Source organism: Cherax quadricarinatus, chromosome 31 (assembly GCF_038502225.1).
Source record: "Cherax quadricarinatus isolate ZL_2023a chromosome 31, ASM3850222v1, whole genome shotgun sequence".
Taxonomy (NCBI): domain Eukaryota; kingdom Metazoa; phylum Arthropoda; class Malacostraca; order Decapoda; family Parastacidae; genus Cherax; species Cherax quadricarinatus.
This window is the reverse complement of record NC_091322.1, coordinates 28945933-28961346: the sequence shown is the minus strand read 5'-3', so window position 1 is coordinate 28961346 and position 15414 is coordinate 28945933. Positions and strand designations below refer to the sequence as shown.

Genomic DNA, 15414 nt, shown 5'->3' with positions numbered 1-15414 from the left:
TTCTGCCTCCTCTTTGAACCTTATCCTCATCACTCTACTCACTCTCCACACTCTAATGTCACTTCATTCACCAGCTTATTGTTGTGGCACGATCAGTTTCTCTGCTACCATACTCTTTTTCCTGAGAATGTTTCCCCTCAACACTGTTGTTAGTGTGTGAGAAAGGCAATATTATGAAGGGATTCAAGGAAACTAGTTAATCGGATTTTAGGGGGATACACTTCTTTTTGACTAAGGAATGCCTCATGCGCATTTCTTATCTCAGTTTTTTCTTGTTCCGATCTTTTGATGTCTATTTTTTGTAAGCATACCTGGCATTATGGATTTGCTTCTGTCTGTTTTAATTTTTCATTCTTCCTGGTCACTGTCTCCCTATTTGTTTCATGCCTGGGTCAGAAACATGAGTGATGCAGTTTCATCCTGAAACCCTGGTTACCTGTATCACTATGAGTACATGCATGTACAGTAATCTTGTTTTGTTTTATGGTGGCATGGGAGTGGAGACTGGTGCATGCATATACCACGTTGTTTATTATACACTTTCCATATATGTAGTATTTCAGTTACAACTTGTATTTTCTAATATAGATTATTAGTTCAGTTTTTTTGTGTTTATAAAGTACCTTTACATATTTCTTTATATGGTACATTATTAGAGTAATATCTCCCCTCTTCTGAATTCTTCCCAATTTGCAATATACTATACATATAAAATTTTGAATTTTTCAAGTACAGCACAGTTCAGTGCAAAAAAAAAAACTTAACTTTTATTTGGAAAGTCTCTTTAATTTTGAGTTTTTAAAATATGAGCATACTCTCCAACACACTCAGATTTAGTTTGGCATTTTCAAATGAATTCAAAAGTTTTTAGTTTTAATTATACAATACCTACATCTGTAAAGTGGAGTTTTATAAAGTCTAAAAATGTTTCCTGAAATTTGTACTTTGAATTATTCTCTGAAATTTGACATTTTTTGAGTAAAGATTCCTAATTTAAATTTAAAACACTCCTTAGAGATAATTCAGATGAGAATTTTTGTTTATTATTTGCAGTTTTTTTGTAATTTGAACACTGATAACAGGCATTAGTTTGAGTAAGTGAGAAATTTCTGTGTTTCTCAACTTTCTTTGTGTGTGTTTGTCTCTGCTAATTCGACTTTGCACACCTCATGAATTTAGAGCACTTTCTTATCTTTCTATACTATTTTTCTCAATTACACACTTCATTTTATCCATTTTTTATCCACTTCATTTTATGGTCCTCCATTCATATATCTACACAAACATCATGAGTATATATGTGAGTGTGTTAGATAGGAGTGAGTGGAGGCAAATGATTTTTGGGACTTGTCAAGCTGTTGGAGTGTGAGTAAGGTAACATTTTGTGAAGGGATACAGGGTAAACTGGTTAGCCAGACTTGAGTCCTGGAGGTGGGAAGTACAGTGCCTGCACTCAGAAGGAGGGATGGGGATATTTGTTGTTTGGAGGGACATCTGACCTGTATTATCAGCACACTTCTTGCAAGACAGTGATAGAGTGAATGATGGTGAAAGTTTCTTTTTCAGGTCACCCTAACTTGGTGGGAGACAGCCACTGTGTCAAAAAAAAGTGAGCATGTGTGTGCTTGCGTGCATACTTGTATGCAGCATGTGTGTGCATGCGTACATGTGTATGTGTACAGGCTGTAATTGTAATTTTTTATTTAAATCTTCCTACATCTTCTCACTCCATTCATATGTCTACACTATATTTTTTTTTTTTTTTTCAACAAGTCGGCCGTCTCCCACCGAGGCAGGGTGACCCAAAAAAGAAAGAAAATCCCCAAAAAGAAAATACTTTCATCATCATTCAACACTTTCACCACACTCGCACATTATCACTGTTTTTGCAGAGGTGCTCAGAATACAACAGTCTAGAAGCATACACATATAAAGATACACAACATATCCCTCCAAACTGCCAATATCCCAAACCCCTCCTTTAAAGTGCAGGCATTGTACTTCCCATTTCCAGGACTCAAGTCCGACTATATGAAAATAACCGGTTTCCCTGAATCCCTTCACTAAATATTACCCTGCTCACACTCCAACAGATCGTCAGGTCCCAAGTACCATTCGTCTCCATTCACTCCTATCTAACACGCTCACGCACGCTTGCTGGAAGTCTAAGCCCCTTGCCCACAAAACCTCCTTTACCCCCTCTCTCCAACCCTTTCGAGGACGACCCCTACCCCGCCTTCCTTCCCCTATAGATTTATATGCTTTCCATGTCATTCTACTTTGATCCATTCTCTCTTAATGACCAAACCACCTCAACAACCCCTCTTCTGCCCTCTGACTAATACTTTTATTAACTCCACACCTTTTCCTAATTTCCACACTCCGAATTTTCTGCATAATATTTACACCACACATTGCCACTCCACTGCCTCCAACCGTCTCCTCGCTGCTGCATTTACCACCCAAGCTTCACACCCATATAAGAGTGTTGGTACTACTATACTTTCATACATTCCCTTCTTTGCCTCCATAGATAACGTTTTTTGACTCCACATATACCTCAACGCACCACTCACCTTTTTTCCCTCATCAATTCTATGATTAACCTCATCCTTCATAAATCCATCCGCCGACACGTCAACTCCCAAGTATCTGAAAACATTCACTTCTTCCATACCCCTCCTCCCCAATTTGATATTCAATTTTTCTTTATCTAAATCATTTGACACCCTCATCACCTTACTCTTTTCTATGTTCACTTTCAACTTTCTACCTTTACACACATTCCCAAACTCATCCACTATACCTTTGCAATTTTTCTTTAGAATCTCCCATAAGCACAGTATCATCAGCAAAAAGTAACTGTGTCAATTCCCATTTTGAATTTGATTCCCCAAAATTTAATCCCACCCCTCTCCCGAACACCCTAGCATTTACTTCCTTTACAACCCCATCTATATATTTTGGTAATTAAAATTATAAAATAGACTTAACATTAACATATTTTAAATAAACTATAAAAAATGAGAGGATAAAATATGAAATTTGTATCAAGGTGCAGTTATTCTTCCTTCCTCCCTCCCTCCCTCCTTCCTTCCACTTATCGCTACTCTCTGAAATAGCACTCACAGTATTGAACATATAAATAGTCATGTGTAAATTACAATGGCAATATCTGCCCTCTTCCTTCCAAGCAGCAATGCTTTCCCATACCTTATATATAGTGGTTTCCATTTTACAATTTTCCACATACAGTGGAACCTCTACTTGTGAGTTTAATCTGTTTCGTGACCTTGCTCGCATCTGGATTTTCTCATTTGCAGAGTCAATTTTCCTCGTTTAAATTAATTGAAATGCAATTAATCCATTCCCTGCTCTCAGGAGGCACGACAAGATGCTTCAGTATTTCGCTAATATCATCTATACGGCTTATTTATCTATCGCAATTCATCTAATATGACATAATAAACAATATTAATAACATAGAAACATGATATATACACTAGAAGATTATAATAATAGAAGATTTACTGTTATGCAGACTACTGCATTATTGTAATAATTGTATAAATAATGTCAACCCATTAGACTGGCCAGTTGGACACTCATTGAACAACGACGTCATTTGTTTACTCTTGAACATCGGCAAAAATCAAACATTTCTGCTACTTTGAGCTCAATTTCAAAGTATTTTTCGTCATGAAACCAATCAAAATCATATCTATTTCTGTAGTATATCTTCCATTCTATCAATTGAGACAAGAAAAATGCGAATACAACCATAGAAACCATACGAAAATATGTATACTGCTAAGGGGCGGCTAATGGCTGGGAAGTGAACTCCATTATTTATGCTCCGATTTCTTTCATTTTTGGTGTACGTTAAGAAGCATCTTTCCATTGTACATTGCCAAAATTTTAATAAGATAGTCCAACAAACAAATGAGATCCAATTCCCTAGATCAAGAGGAAGAGCCCCTCACCAACATCAAGGAACCTCCCTTGAGGCCCGCTCGCTTATGGAAATTTTGCTCGCGTATGGAAGCAAAAAATCAACCGAGCGACTGCTCGTATTTGGAAAAACTCACACGTGGATGTGCTCACAAGTGGAGGTTCCTATTTAAGTTTTTAGATTACTTTTGATTGTGAATAAATTTGGTTTGAAGACATGTTGGGGGTAAGAGGTGAGGAGTTGTGGGTTTAATAAGGCACACTGTGGATTTAAAAAATTCTCATGTGGGTCAGACATTTCATTATTCCGTTCTTCCACTTTATACTGATCACGGTCATCATGAAATCGCTCTTCTTGCCATTTTTCTGGAGACTATGTATTCCTCATGAGGATCAAAACTTGGGTGTGCTGTACTGTATTAATATTGTGAATTATTTATTCCTTACAGCATTTTTGTAATGCTTGCTCTTGTTAATATTGCTTTGAGTGTTAATTTCCAGGTCATATTTTGTTCCTTAGAGATTATGGGTAAGTGTTAGCGAATGACGCAAGGCCTGTAGCTTGGTACGAGGCTGCTGCGATGTGCTGTTTTCATTGCAGGCTCTCCCAAGACAACGCAGCAAGCTATGCTGCAGACGTTCATGGGCATGGTTATACACTACATGCAAATGCTGGTGCTATTGGTGCTGTTGCTGTTGCTGGCTTTCTGGCTCTGCATAATGGTCGCCCTCTTGCAGAAGGATATGTTTGACCCCTTCTGGCCCATGAAGCATATCGGTGATCCATTCAGGCGCAGGTCAGCAGCCCCGTCGTGGCCGTTCTCTCCGAGTCTGTCACTGTGTTCATCTCGTCACCGTGGCAGTAAACTTGCCAATCTTGCATACATGTTTTGATGGGCCATGTTAGATTTGGTAGTTGCTGTTACTCATTAATCAGTAATTGTGCAATTAATCTTTGTTATTAGCAAGACTAATCTGAAGCCTTGCAGTTATCTGTGGACTTAGCTTATTATTGTCCACTGTTGTTGCTGTTATTTATATCACAATGAATGAATGTCAAGGAGATGGTAATTTTTTATTTTCTCAAATTTTATTATGTACTGTACTACTATTTTTTAGAATTTTTCCAATACTGCATTGTCATTATACTCTAAATGGATGAAAGGAATGACTATGCAATATCAACATAATTGAAAAATCAATTATATATTGTACAAAGGCACAATAGTCACATGAGTGAATATAATCTTTGTGATAATTTCAATTGAAAAAAATATTTAGTGTATGTCTTATGCACTCTGCATTTTATGGAAAATAATATTCACTAACAATATATGTAGGAAGCATTGAACTTCTGCTCTCCTCCAGTTGCACAGGTGAGCATAGGTGTTTAAACCATGGTTGTCCTGTACCCAGACAGGGCTACAACTCAGGAGTTGTTAGTAAGGTAGTATCTGGGAAAGGATTCAGGGTAACCTGTCAGTCAGACTTGAACTCTGGCAATGGGAAGTACAGTGCCCACTATCTAAAAGTTATGTGGGGGCCATTTCAGTTTGGAAGATTATTTGAATTGTGATAGTTCGTGCACTTTTGGAAAGACAATTATGGAACGAGTGGTGATATGTGGTTCCCTTTGTATCTCCCTCCTCTCAAGAGAGGTGGGGGGGGAGGGAACCCTTGATACCAGCAAAAGTCTCTTGATCTATGAAAGTGGAGATACCCTCTTTCTCAAATCAAACCAGATTTCCCCCCATTCCCCAGGCACTGTATGACCCCCTATATGTTTTTCTCTTCCCTTTTATTATACTAATAATAATTTAGATCACCCTGCCATGATAGGAAACAGTCAAAGTATTAAAAACTTCTATGGAAGACCTAGTCTAAAAATATGATTTTTTTTTTTTTTAAGATGCTCAAGAGTATATTTTGTATTTTTAAAATTGCCTATCTAGGATGCTTTAGGAATATTATCTCGTTGATTTTGCCTGTTTGAAGATACAGGTGTTTGGCTATGCTTGTACTGTAAAGTCATCAATGTTTAGTCTATCATATAATTTTTCAACATTTCTAGTGGTTGTAGGACTTAATATTTCCTTGTGCATCCCATTCCATTGTTCTACCACTGTCTAGTATCCTTTAAGCAGTGTTTGTGCTGAGGCTCTGATGTTCTTCCATGTCTAGCCTATCTGTAATAAGACTGGTGTTTGGCTGGAGACTGGTTTGAATGTGTGTGTGTGTGTGTGTAAGTGAAAGAGAGAGAGATTTATATATTTATTTATTTTACATACATTATTTTTTAAGTACTCACCAGATACATTACCTAAGGTGTAAATTAAAAGTATTCTGTGGCACAGCCTTGGGGTAAAGATCTAAATGGCAAATGCTTGCCTGCCAAGAGGCAAATACTTTTTTTCAGTTGGTGCCTAATTTTCACTGTATTATATTGAACAGTGACCACAAAGTGATAGTTAAAGAAATTTTTCATACATCCTAAAAACCATGTTTTTTAAAGATGATTGTTTTGATTTATTCCAGCATCTTACCTTTTTTAAGCTTTCCCCAGAATGAAATCTTGGCTGCACTACTGAGTTATGTAAATGTCACTGCAATTGACTTGCTGTCATCTGGTTCACTTTGTCAGTAGAATACTGTGGTAAGGTACTAGTAGTGTTAATATTATTTAAATTACATTTCTTTTATATGTAAATGTATAGTTACAGCCTTATATTTTTCTGTGTTCATTTCAGGTGACATGACTGCCGAGGAACTTTTCAACATGTTCTTTGGGGGTGGGTACCCTGGCAACAATGTTTATGTGCGCCGCGGAGGTCGGTGGGAGCGGGCTGGAGGTATGGGTGGTCGAGGATACAATTCTCAGCGAGGGAACCAGCACCAAGCCTCCCATGCCGAGCAGTCCAATTTATCTGTTTTCCTTCAACTGATGCCACTCCTCCTCATCCTCCTGTTGTCATTAGCATCATCCTTGCTGTCATCTGATCCCACCTACTCACTTTCACCAACCAGGTTAATAGCCTTTCTTCTTATGTATAAATATTTTGTGAGTAGATAGCACAGTCCACATGGAGCTTCTAAAAACAGTTATCTTTGTGTTTATTGAATGCTAGGGAAGTGCTTAATGTTGTTGGCAAGTGTTATAATTCTTGTTCTATTGGTGTAAAGCTTGAAGTACCATAATTCATGTAGTGGAGGGAAGCCTGGGTAGAAGTCAATCTAAGAAAGGATGGAGGGCTGGGATAGATGAGGTTTTGTGTGCAAGGAGCTTGGACATTCAGCAGGCATGTGTGAGCTTGTTAAATAGGAGTGAGTGGAGGCAAATGGTTTTTGGGACCTGATGAGCTGTTGGAGTGTGAGCAAGGTAACATTTTTGTGAAAGGATTTAGAGAAACCAGTTAGCCCTGGAGGTGAGAAGTACAGTACCTGTACTCTAAAGGAGGGGTTTGGGATATTTGCTGTTTGAAGTGACATCTGACTGTCGTATCTTTGTGCCTCTGGCAAGGCGGTGATAGTATGAATGATGGTGAAAGTGTTTCTTTTTTGAGTCGCCCTACCTTGGTGGGAGATAGCCAGTGTGTTAAGATAAAATGGTAGTTTTTTTTTTTTAATTCTGAAGTATTTCTGCTTGTTCATATCATATTTACTGTTACTGACCTGATGAGCTGTTGGAGTGTGAGCAGGGTAATATTTTGTGAAGGGATTGAGGGAAACCGGTTAGCCGGACTTGAGTCCTGGAAATGGGAAGCACAATGCCTGCACTTCAAAGGAGGGGTTTGGGATATTGGCAGGTTGGAGGTATGTCTAAGCTGTCGTGTCTGAGCGCCTCTGCAAAGACAGTGATTATGCATGAATGATGGTGAAAGTGTTGAATGATGATGAAAGTTTTTTCATTCTTTTTGGGTTTTTCTTTTTGGGTCACCCTGCCTCAATGGGAACCGGCCGACGTGTTAAAAAAAAAAAAAAAAAAAAAAAGAGTTCTGAGTCTGTCTTACAGCTGTGAGATGGACTCAGATCCCCCTTGGTCCATCACAACTTTTAAATCCAACAAAATAACAATGTAATGATACCCTTAGATACAGTTTTTTTTTTTTTTCTGCTCATGAGGTAGGAGGTATTACTTTGGGCATATTTATTTAATTGAAAGTTTCATAGTGGTGGTTGTGATAGTGGTAGCTGATGCTCCTCATAGATGTTTGCTCAGGTATTATACAGAGCCACATCAGCCCTCTCCACATATTTCCAGATCATCAAGAAACAACCACTACAATGTATGAATGGTAAACTTATTTTTCATGAATTACAGACCCTTAAAAAAATTTTTTTGACTTTTTGGGAGGTCATGGGAACATAACCCAATTTTTCACCCTATGTGTTTCAGTTCACTTAACGCAGTTTTTGACTAACGCACCATTTCCAGGAACGTACCTACCATGTTAATCCATGGCCAATTTTAGATAATTACAAATTAAAAGATAGTAGTGGTCAATGTCCTAAAATCATAATAGCCTCTTGCAACCTGTAGACTATACATAGGCTTGACACAGTTAGTTGATTAAGAGGGTATATGAACTTAGGGTGGATGGAAGTGGTGTAGAGGATGTTCATAGAAGGCTTGGTAGTCTGGTTTGAAAGCCATACTGAGAGGTGGTCTTGCATAACCAGCAGGGTAATAGGAAAATTGCTTAGTTAAATCTTGGAGGTGGGAAGCACAGTCACTGCCTGTGTTTTCAAAGTGTAGTGGGGATGTTGCATTTTGGGCATTGTTGGATATTTGTGTCTGACCTTCTGGAAGGACAAGTAGGGATATTTTGACAGTGAATGTGTTTTCTTTGGATCACCCTACCTTGATGAGAAACATTTTTATCATCAGTGTGGCATTCACAACATGAAAAATATTGACAGGTATTTATTCAGATGCAACCTTTTTTTTTTTTTTAACACACCAGCCATCTCCCACTGAGGTAGGATGACCTGAAAAAGGCAGAAGTTTTTCTTTTTAAACTTAGTAATTTGTACATGAAATGGGATTTATACTTTTTTTTTTAAAGTTAAGACTGGCTGTTTGTAATGATTTGTGATCTGTATAGGGAGTAATACATATGAGGGTGATGTGTTTTTGCCAGAACAAGATATAAAGCAGAATAGATGGGCAGAGTGAAAACAAATATGTAAGTGTGTGTGTGTGAGAGAGTATGCAAGAATGTTTGTATAAAGTCGTGCATAATACAAAGAGGAAACTGCTTATACTAAGTGGAAAGAAAACTGTCTGGGTTCTACGTAAGTTTCTTATATTCAATCACCAAGTTCAAAAACTTTGTGCCATTACATCACTGTTAATTCTGTGAATTTTCACCTTGAAATTTGTTTGAGTACATCTGAGATGGAGTCTTGAGCCTGCATGATGCACAGTTACTTTTGTAAAACTATGCAAATTACAACAATTTCTTTTAAGAGACTGTCTCTACAATTGCTTAAGACAGTACAATTTTATATTTCATTTTTATTTCATTTTTAGGAACTTTTGTTCATTTCATTGCATACAAATGAGAGAGGCTTTAGGTTCACAAGGTAATTCCATAGATGTAGATATAGAAAACTGCTTAGCTGTTTTGTTAGCTCTTGATATAAATACAGAATGTGTTGTTCCTGTTGCATGCATTATTTTACTGCTAGGTTTGCATATTTCTATTTTTTAATTTCTTTTTTATTGTAAAGTTTTATCTCATAAGTAAATAAACTTTGTTTATGTCTGATGTTTCATTTCCATTTAATGTTTCAGTATACCTTTTATTTATTGATTATTTATATATATTTTCAACACACTGGCCATCTCCCACTGAGGCAGGGTGACCTGAAAAAGAAACACGTTCATCATCATTCACACTATCACTGTCCTGCAAGAGGTGCACAGATACAACAGTTTAGATGCCACTCTAAACAGCAAATATTCCGAACCCCTCCTTCAGCATGCAGGCATTGTACTTTCCACCTCCAGGACTCAAGTCTGGCTAACCAGTTTCTCTGAATCTCTTCACAAAATATTACCCTGCTCACATTCCAACAGCTCGTCTAGTCCCAAAAAGCATTCGTCTCCACTCACTCCTATCTTTTATGAGTCGCCCTGCCTTGCTGGGAGACAGCTAGCATGTTAAAAATAAATATGTATGTTATTTAAATAATGGTGCTCCTTGTGAACTATTAAATCTCTGCAAGAATGTGAGCATTTCACAAATAAATCATGATTTGTAGGAAGCTTTAGAAGAGTTTTCCTTCCATCCTCTACCAAAAGATTGTCTGAGGTTTGCTTTCCAGATTGTGAATTTGTTGCAAGATGTATCCTTAATTTTTAAGTATATTAGATTGGGGTGGAAATAATTGATTTTTAGGATTTGAGGTGTTGTTTATGCTTGAGCATGATAATGTAGATAAAAGTAATCTAGGTAAACTAGTCAGCTGGTGGGAAATACTATACCTGAAGATCAGAAATGCTGTACCTGGAGGTGGGAAATACTGTACCTGCACTTTGAAAGATATGGTGAAGATGTTACTGTTTGGTGGGTTAATGGATCATGTTTGTGCACTCTTTGAAAGACTGCTAGAGAGTGAGTGGTTGTAGTTTTGTTTTAATCACCTCACCTTGACAGGAAATGGCACATGTGTTTAAAAAGATATTTGCAATAAAAATGTGTCATGATAAGAATTTTCTTTATACATGCACACTGCACTTGAGTATACATGTACACTGCACATCGCTACATGTACACATCCTAAACTTAACCTGATATGCACAGAATTTTAGACAAAATATTAAAAGAGACAGATATATGCAAATTATCTGAAGAGCTGTGTAACATGTGAAAATTTTATTTAAACTATTCAAAAAATTGAAAAATAGTTTAATATGAAATGATTTAACGAGATGGAAAGTCATGAGAAAGAAACTTGAAATTAATATAGAAAACATGAAAATCCAAAATTTAATGGGAATTCAGATGAGCCAGAAATTAATACAGGGAAATACGATATGTTAATACAATTTTGTTTTTCTTTTTGGGCCACCCTGCCTTGGTGGGATACGGCCGGTGTGTTGAAAGAAAGAAAGAAAAAGAATTTGTACAGGTATGGAAGTTATAAGGAAAGCTACATTTCATAGTCATGAATTCTGGAGGATCAAGTGATGCATCCTGTATGTTGTAGTAGTAATGCATACAGCAGTACAGTTTACAAGCAAATTATGTTTACGTGCCGTACATGTATATAAATACTGTAAGATTTATGGGGAAGTGCCAAACCCATAAGGGTCATATAGTGCATGGGAAACTGGAAGGAGCGGGACAGTCAGGTTTGATCCTGGGAAAGGGCAACAGCTCCAGTTCCTTGGATCAAGAGTCCTTCAGCAGCAAGGCATCCCCTTCATGGTAAGGGCTACTAGAACATGGTACATCATGATGGATCACATACTAGATGTAGCACCATACTGTATACTATCTTAACATCCTCAAGCTCTCATAATGAGTTCTTCATGCAGACTTAAGGCACTGTATGACCCCTTAAGTTAAACTCTTCTCTGCAAATATAGTAATTCATAAGACCTGAATAAATATTTGCACTGATGAATATACAATATTTCATAATGGTTGCCATTTTTATAGTTATGAAATCTAGTGATGAAGAGCAGCTGCTCAAGTTGCATAATACAGGAGACAAAGGCTTATATTTCTAAATATTTATTCCCAAAAATAGGACCAATTAGCTTTCACTGCAGACTTGAACTTGTGTTGATCTATGGATTACTTTCAGTAAAACATTTACTGATTTATTATGCCCATTTGTGTACTAATATCATTTTTTGTCTTTCAGTAAATACAGTGTACAGCGTAGTACCTCAAACCTGGGAGTGTCGTACTATGTGAAACCAGACTTTTCTACAGAATATCAAGGAAGTATTCGCCGATTAGAGCAACATGTAGAAGAAGATTATGTATCAACACTTAGGAATGCTTGTTTTAAGGAAAAGAATTATAGTAAGTATCAATTGTCAATGTGACAGGACAGTTATATGAAGAAATTTAAAAGACTGGGCTTAAATGTTGTCTTAATAAAATTTAAAATATATTTTCATCTTCACAATAACCCACAGTTGGAAGAGGAAGTTTTCAACACTGGTGGTCCATCCTGTACCATCATCAAGCTGTAACTTGATGATGATTCACAACATCAAAATATTTAAAGGTTCTGCTCTAAATTGTGGGTTAATTATAAATTATTCTAGCCATAGTATTGATTTTTTTTTGTTTTAGCATATTGATACATAATTTTTCAGAATTTGGTTAATCAGTGGTCAAAGGGGACTCGGTATTGATACATACTCATATGCAGTTTGTCATTATAACAATATTTTTTCTACAATGTTTTTTTACTACAGTAGCATCTCTCCTACCAAGATAGGGTGACCCAAAAATGGAAACTTGTTCACCACACTTTGTACAGTAGCTGCATTGACAGAAGTGTAAGGACATCACAATTCAGATGACCCTTTGAATTGCAACATCTCCACCCCTCTCGGTATCCCTTCACAAATATTACAGTGCTTACACTCTAACAGCACATCACACTTAAAACCTTATTTCTCCACTTATTCTGATATAACACATTCACACATGCCTGCTACCTACTAAAACCTCTACAATTCAGAACCTTTCGAATTTCCGTGCTTCTAATTCTTTGCATCATATTTACACCACACATAACTATCAGACATGACGTCATTTCTGCCTCCAGCCTCCTGCAGCATTTAACCCCTTAACTGTCCAAACGTAGATCTACATTCTTACTGCTAGTGCTCCAAACGTAGATCTCCGTTTTATTTTTCCTGCCTCTAAAATTGGCATGATTGGCCTGAGATGCCTGGTCAGCATAGAATGGGTCTTAACACTCAATGTGTGCAGTATTAAAAAAAATCTAGGACCACTTAGTACATTGTGGGAGCACCAGTTCAATTGAGCACCAGCTAGACCAACAGTGTGGCAAACACCAGGGATTTACTGATGTCATGTCATATTAACACTCCCCTTTTAAGAGGAAAGTAATGTTGACCCTGAGTTTAGTGGCTTTGAGGTGGATGTAGCCACAAGTGGTCGAGAAAATATCAAAAACCTCAATAATAACCCTTGTGCAACAATTGTGCAGCACCTTTTCAATTTTGGTACAACTGGTAGTGTCATCCTGCCAGAATGTTCTATAACCTATGCCCTAAGTAAAAAGAAACAATTCTGGAACATGTAATACATGTTTGGCAGGCTGGCTGATTGGCTCTCTCTATCTCCGTCTGTCTGTATCTATCTATATCTCCGTCTATCTCTTTTTCTATCTCACAAGTACACATAAATGCAATTATACATAGTGTAAATCACCTAGAATAACCCCAAAAATCCAGACAAAGTGCTATACAGTGGACCCTCTCTTTTCGTCTTTAATTTATTCCAGAGAGTCCAACGAAATGTGAAATCGACTAGAACTGAAATCATTTTCCCCATAAGAAATACATAATGTAAATCCAATTACGTAATCCGTTTCAGACATCTAAAAGTATAACCAAAAAATACATTTTATAGAGAAGAATTGTACTCCATGGCTTATTTATCTATCACAATTCATCTAATATGACATAATAAACAATATTAATAACATAGAAACATAATATATACTCTAGAATGAATAAAATATGTCATTACGTATGTGAGGAGTAAGTGGTGGTGGTGATGTTGGGTTTATAAGGGCCACTGAGAGGAGGCGTACATAATAGTGGTAGGCGGCAGCAGAAGCCACCAACACTATTCACACAAACACTTTAATTTTTAAATAAGAAATATTTATGCTTTATAAATAAAAAATATTTACACTTAATGTACCCTGGAGATTTATAAATAAGAAATATTTTACATCCTTTATAAATAAGAAATATTTACACTCACTGTACCTTGGAGATGCTGGCATTGGTTTAGGGTGGTGGAAGATAGGCAGGGCAGCATATGTTTGTCAGTGCCCTATATGCCTCAAACAACAATGGAGGAGTGAGTTTCGTGCTGTCCTTTTTCTATTGCTTAATCACTTAACTTATTTGCTACACTGTTAATGCTACACTTTATCGCTGGCTGGTGCCATAGCCTTTATCGACTCCTGCTGCTTTAGTATCATACATATCATAGAATCACTGAAGAAGGCACATTCTCTCCTCTCTTTTCCTCCTCCACTTTGGTACTTTGCTACGAGTTTTTTCTTGAATTCTATCGTGTTCCTCAACTTCTTTATCAATGGGATGGCACTAGCAGCTTTCTTTGAGCCCATGGTGGCTTATTTAGCAGTTACACAGAATAAACAAGTGCAAAAAGCAATGAATTATTACAAAATGTTTCTTATGGCCTTGCAGGATAATGTTCACTCACCGAGAAACAAAGTGACACTGCCTCAGAATGCGTGTGTGGGAGGTTTTGTGTGCGTGTGGCACTCAGACAGGTACCATACCACAAACGAGAACAGACGAAAGCAATGAAAACAGAGCCGATAATTTTACAGAAAAAAATTGGTAATAACGGAAATGAGCAAAAACAGAGCCCAATGTAAAGGTATCAGAATTGTTAAAAAAAAAATAATGCAGGTGTATTTGGCTGTCTTGATGTATTATGTTTAATACGTTGTTTAAGGCTATAAATGTTAAATAAATATTTCTTACCTTAAATTGTAATTACTGGTGCATGTCAATTTTGAAAGGAGTGGAGGGGGATGCTGTGGCCCTACTGGGCTGAGGTGGAAGGTTGTGGATCGTTAGCTGAGCCGGAAAGTTGCAGATTGTTGGCTGAGGTGGATGGTTGTGGAGTGTTAGCTGAGGTGGATAGTTGTGGAATGTTAGCTGAGGTGGTTGGTTAAGGCTCTGGCACTCGTGTTGATGGTTGTACTGGAGTATTGAGAAATTTTGTAATGCATCTCTGGTTTCTTTTACCCTGCAGTATTTTATACAGCTGATGGTAAGGCATCATCACCTGCTCTAGATCCTATTTCAGAGCAGTGCTTCTAGATATGTCAGGGTCCTCTTCAGAGAAAAAGTCTGCTACTTTAGAAGCAACATGGAACTGCTTACATTACTGCTACAATGTTAACTTTTTTTCTTCAGGTTCTTCCTCTCTTATCAGCCTTCATGGTATCTGGGCATTGAGCTCTGCCAACATTTCCTCTGGACTTCTGTCTTCTGTCATTGTCTTCCTGCATATTTTTAAGGCTCTCACCTGGCAGTCTTCTTGCCAGCTAAACAATTTCCTGCACCTGTCTCTCAGTTGAGGGAAAACTGCAAAAGTATTCACCACACTAGGCCATAACTTTCCCCAGCTTGCATTTAATGTTTATTGGGCACTTCAATCCATGCACTTCTGAGGTAACTGGTGACATCTTGGA

The 15414-nt window shown here is 37.4% G+C and overlaps 1 protein-coding gene across 4 annotated transcripts in view; it reads left to right on the top strand.

Moving 5' to 3' along the window:
• LOC128696721 (dnaJ homolog subfamily B member 12) overlaps positions 1 to 15414 on the top strand; it is a 61528-nt gene that overhangs the window by 9776 nt on the left and 36338 nt on the right. For all 4 annotated transcript variants that reach the window (XR_008408198.2, XR_008408197.2, XR_008408199.2 and 1 more), the window contains exons 5-6: positions 6699 to 6975; positions 11827 to 11990. Coding sequence is in view for 1 of the 4 variants with exons in the window: in XM_053788096.2 (XP_053644071.1) it covers positions 6699 to 6975; positions 11827 to 11990 (441 nt within the window). In the remaining 3 variants the exon portion in view is untranslated. The remainder of the gene's footprint in view (positions 1 to 6698; positions 6976 to 11826; positions 11991 to 15414) is intronic.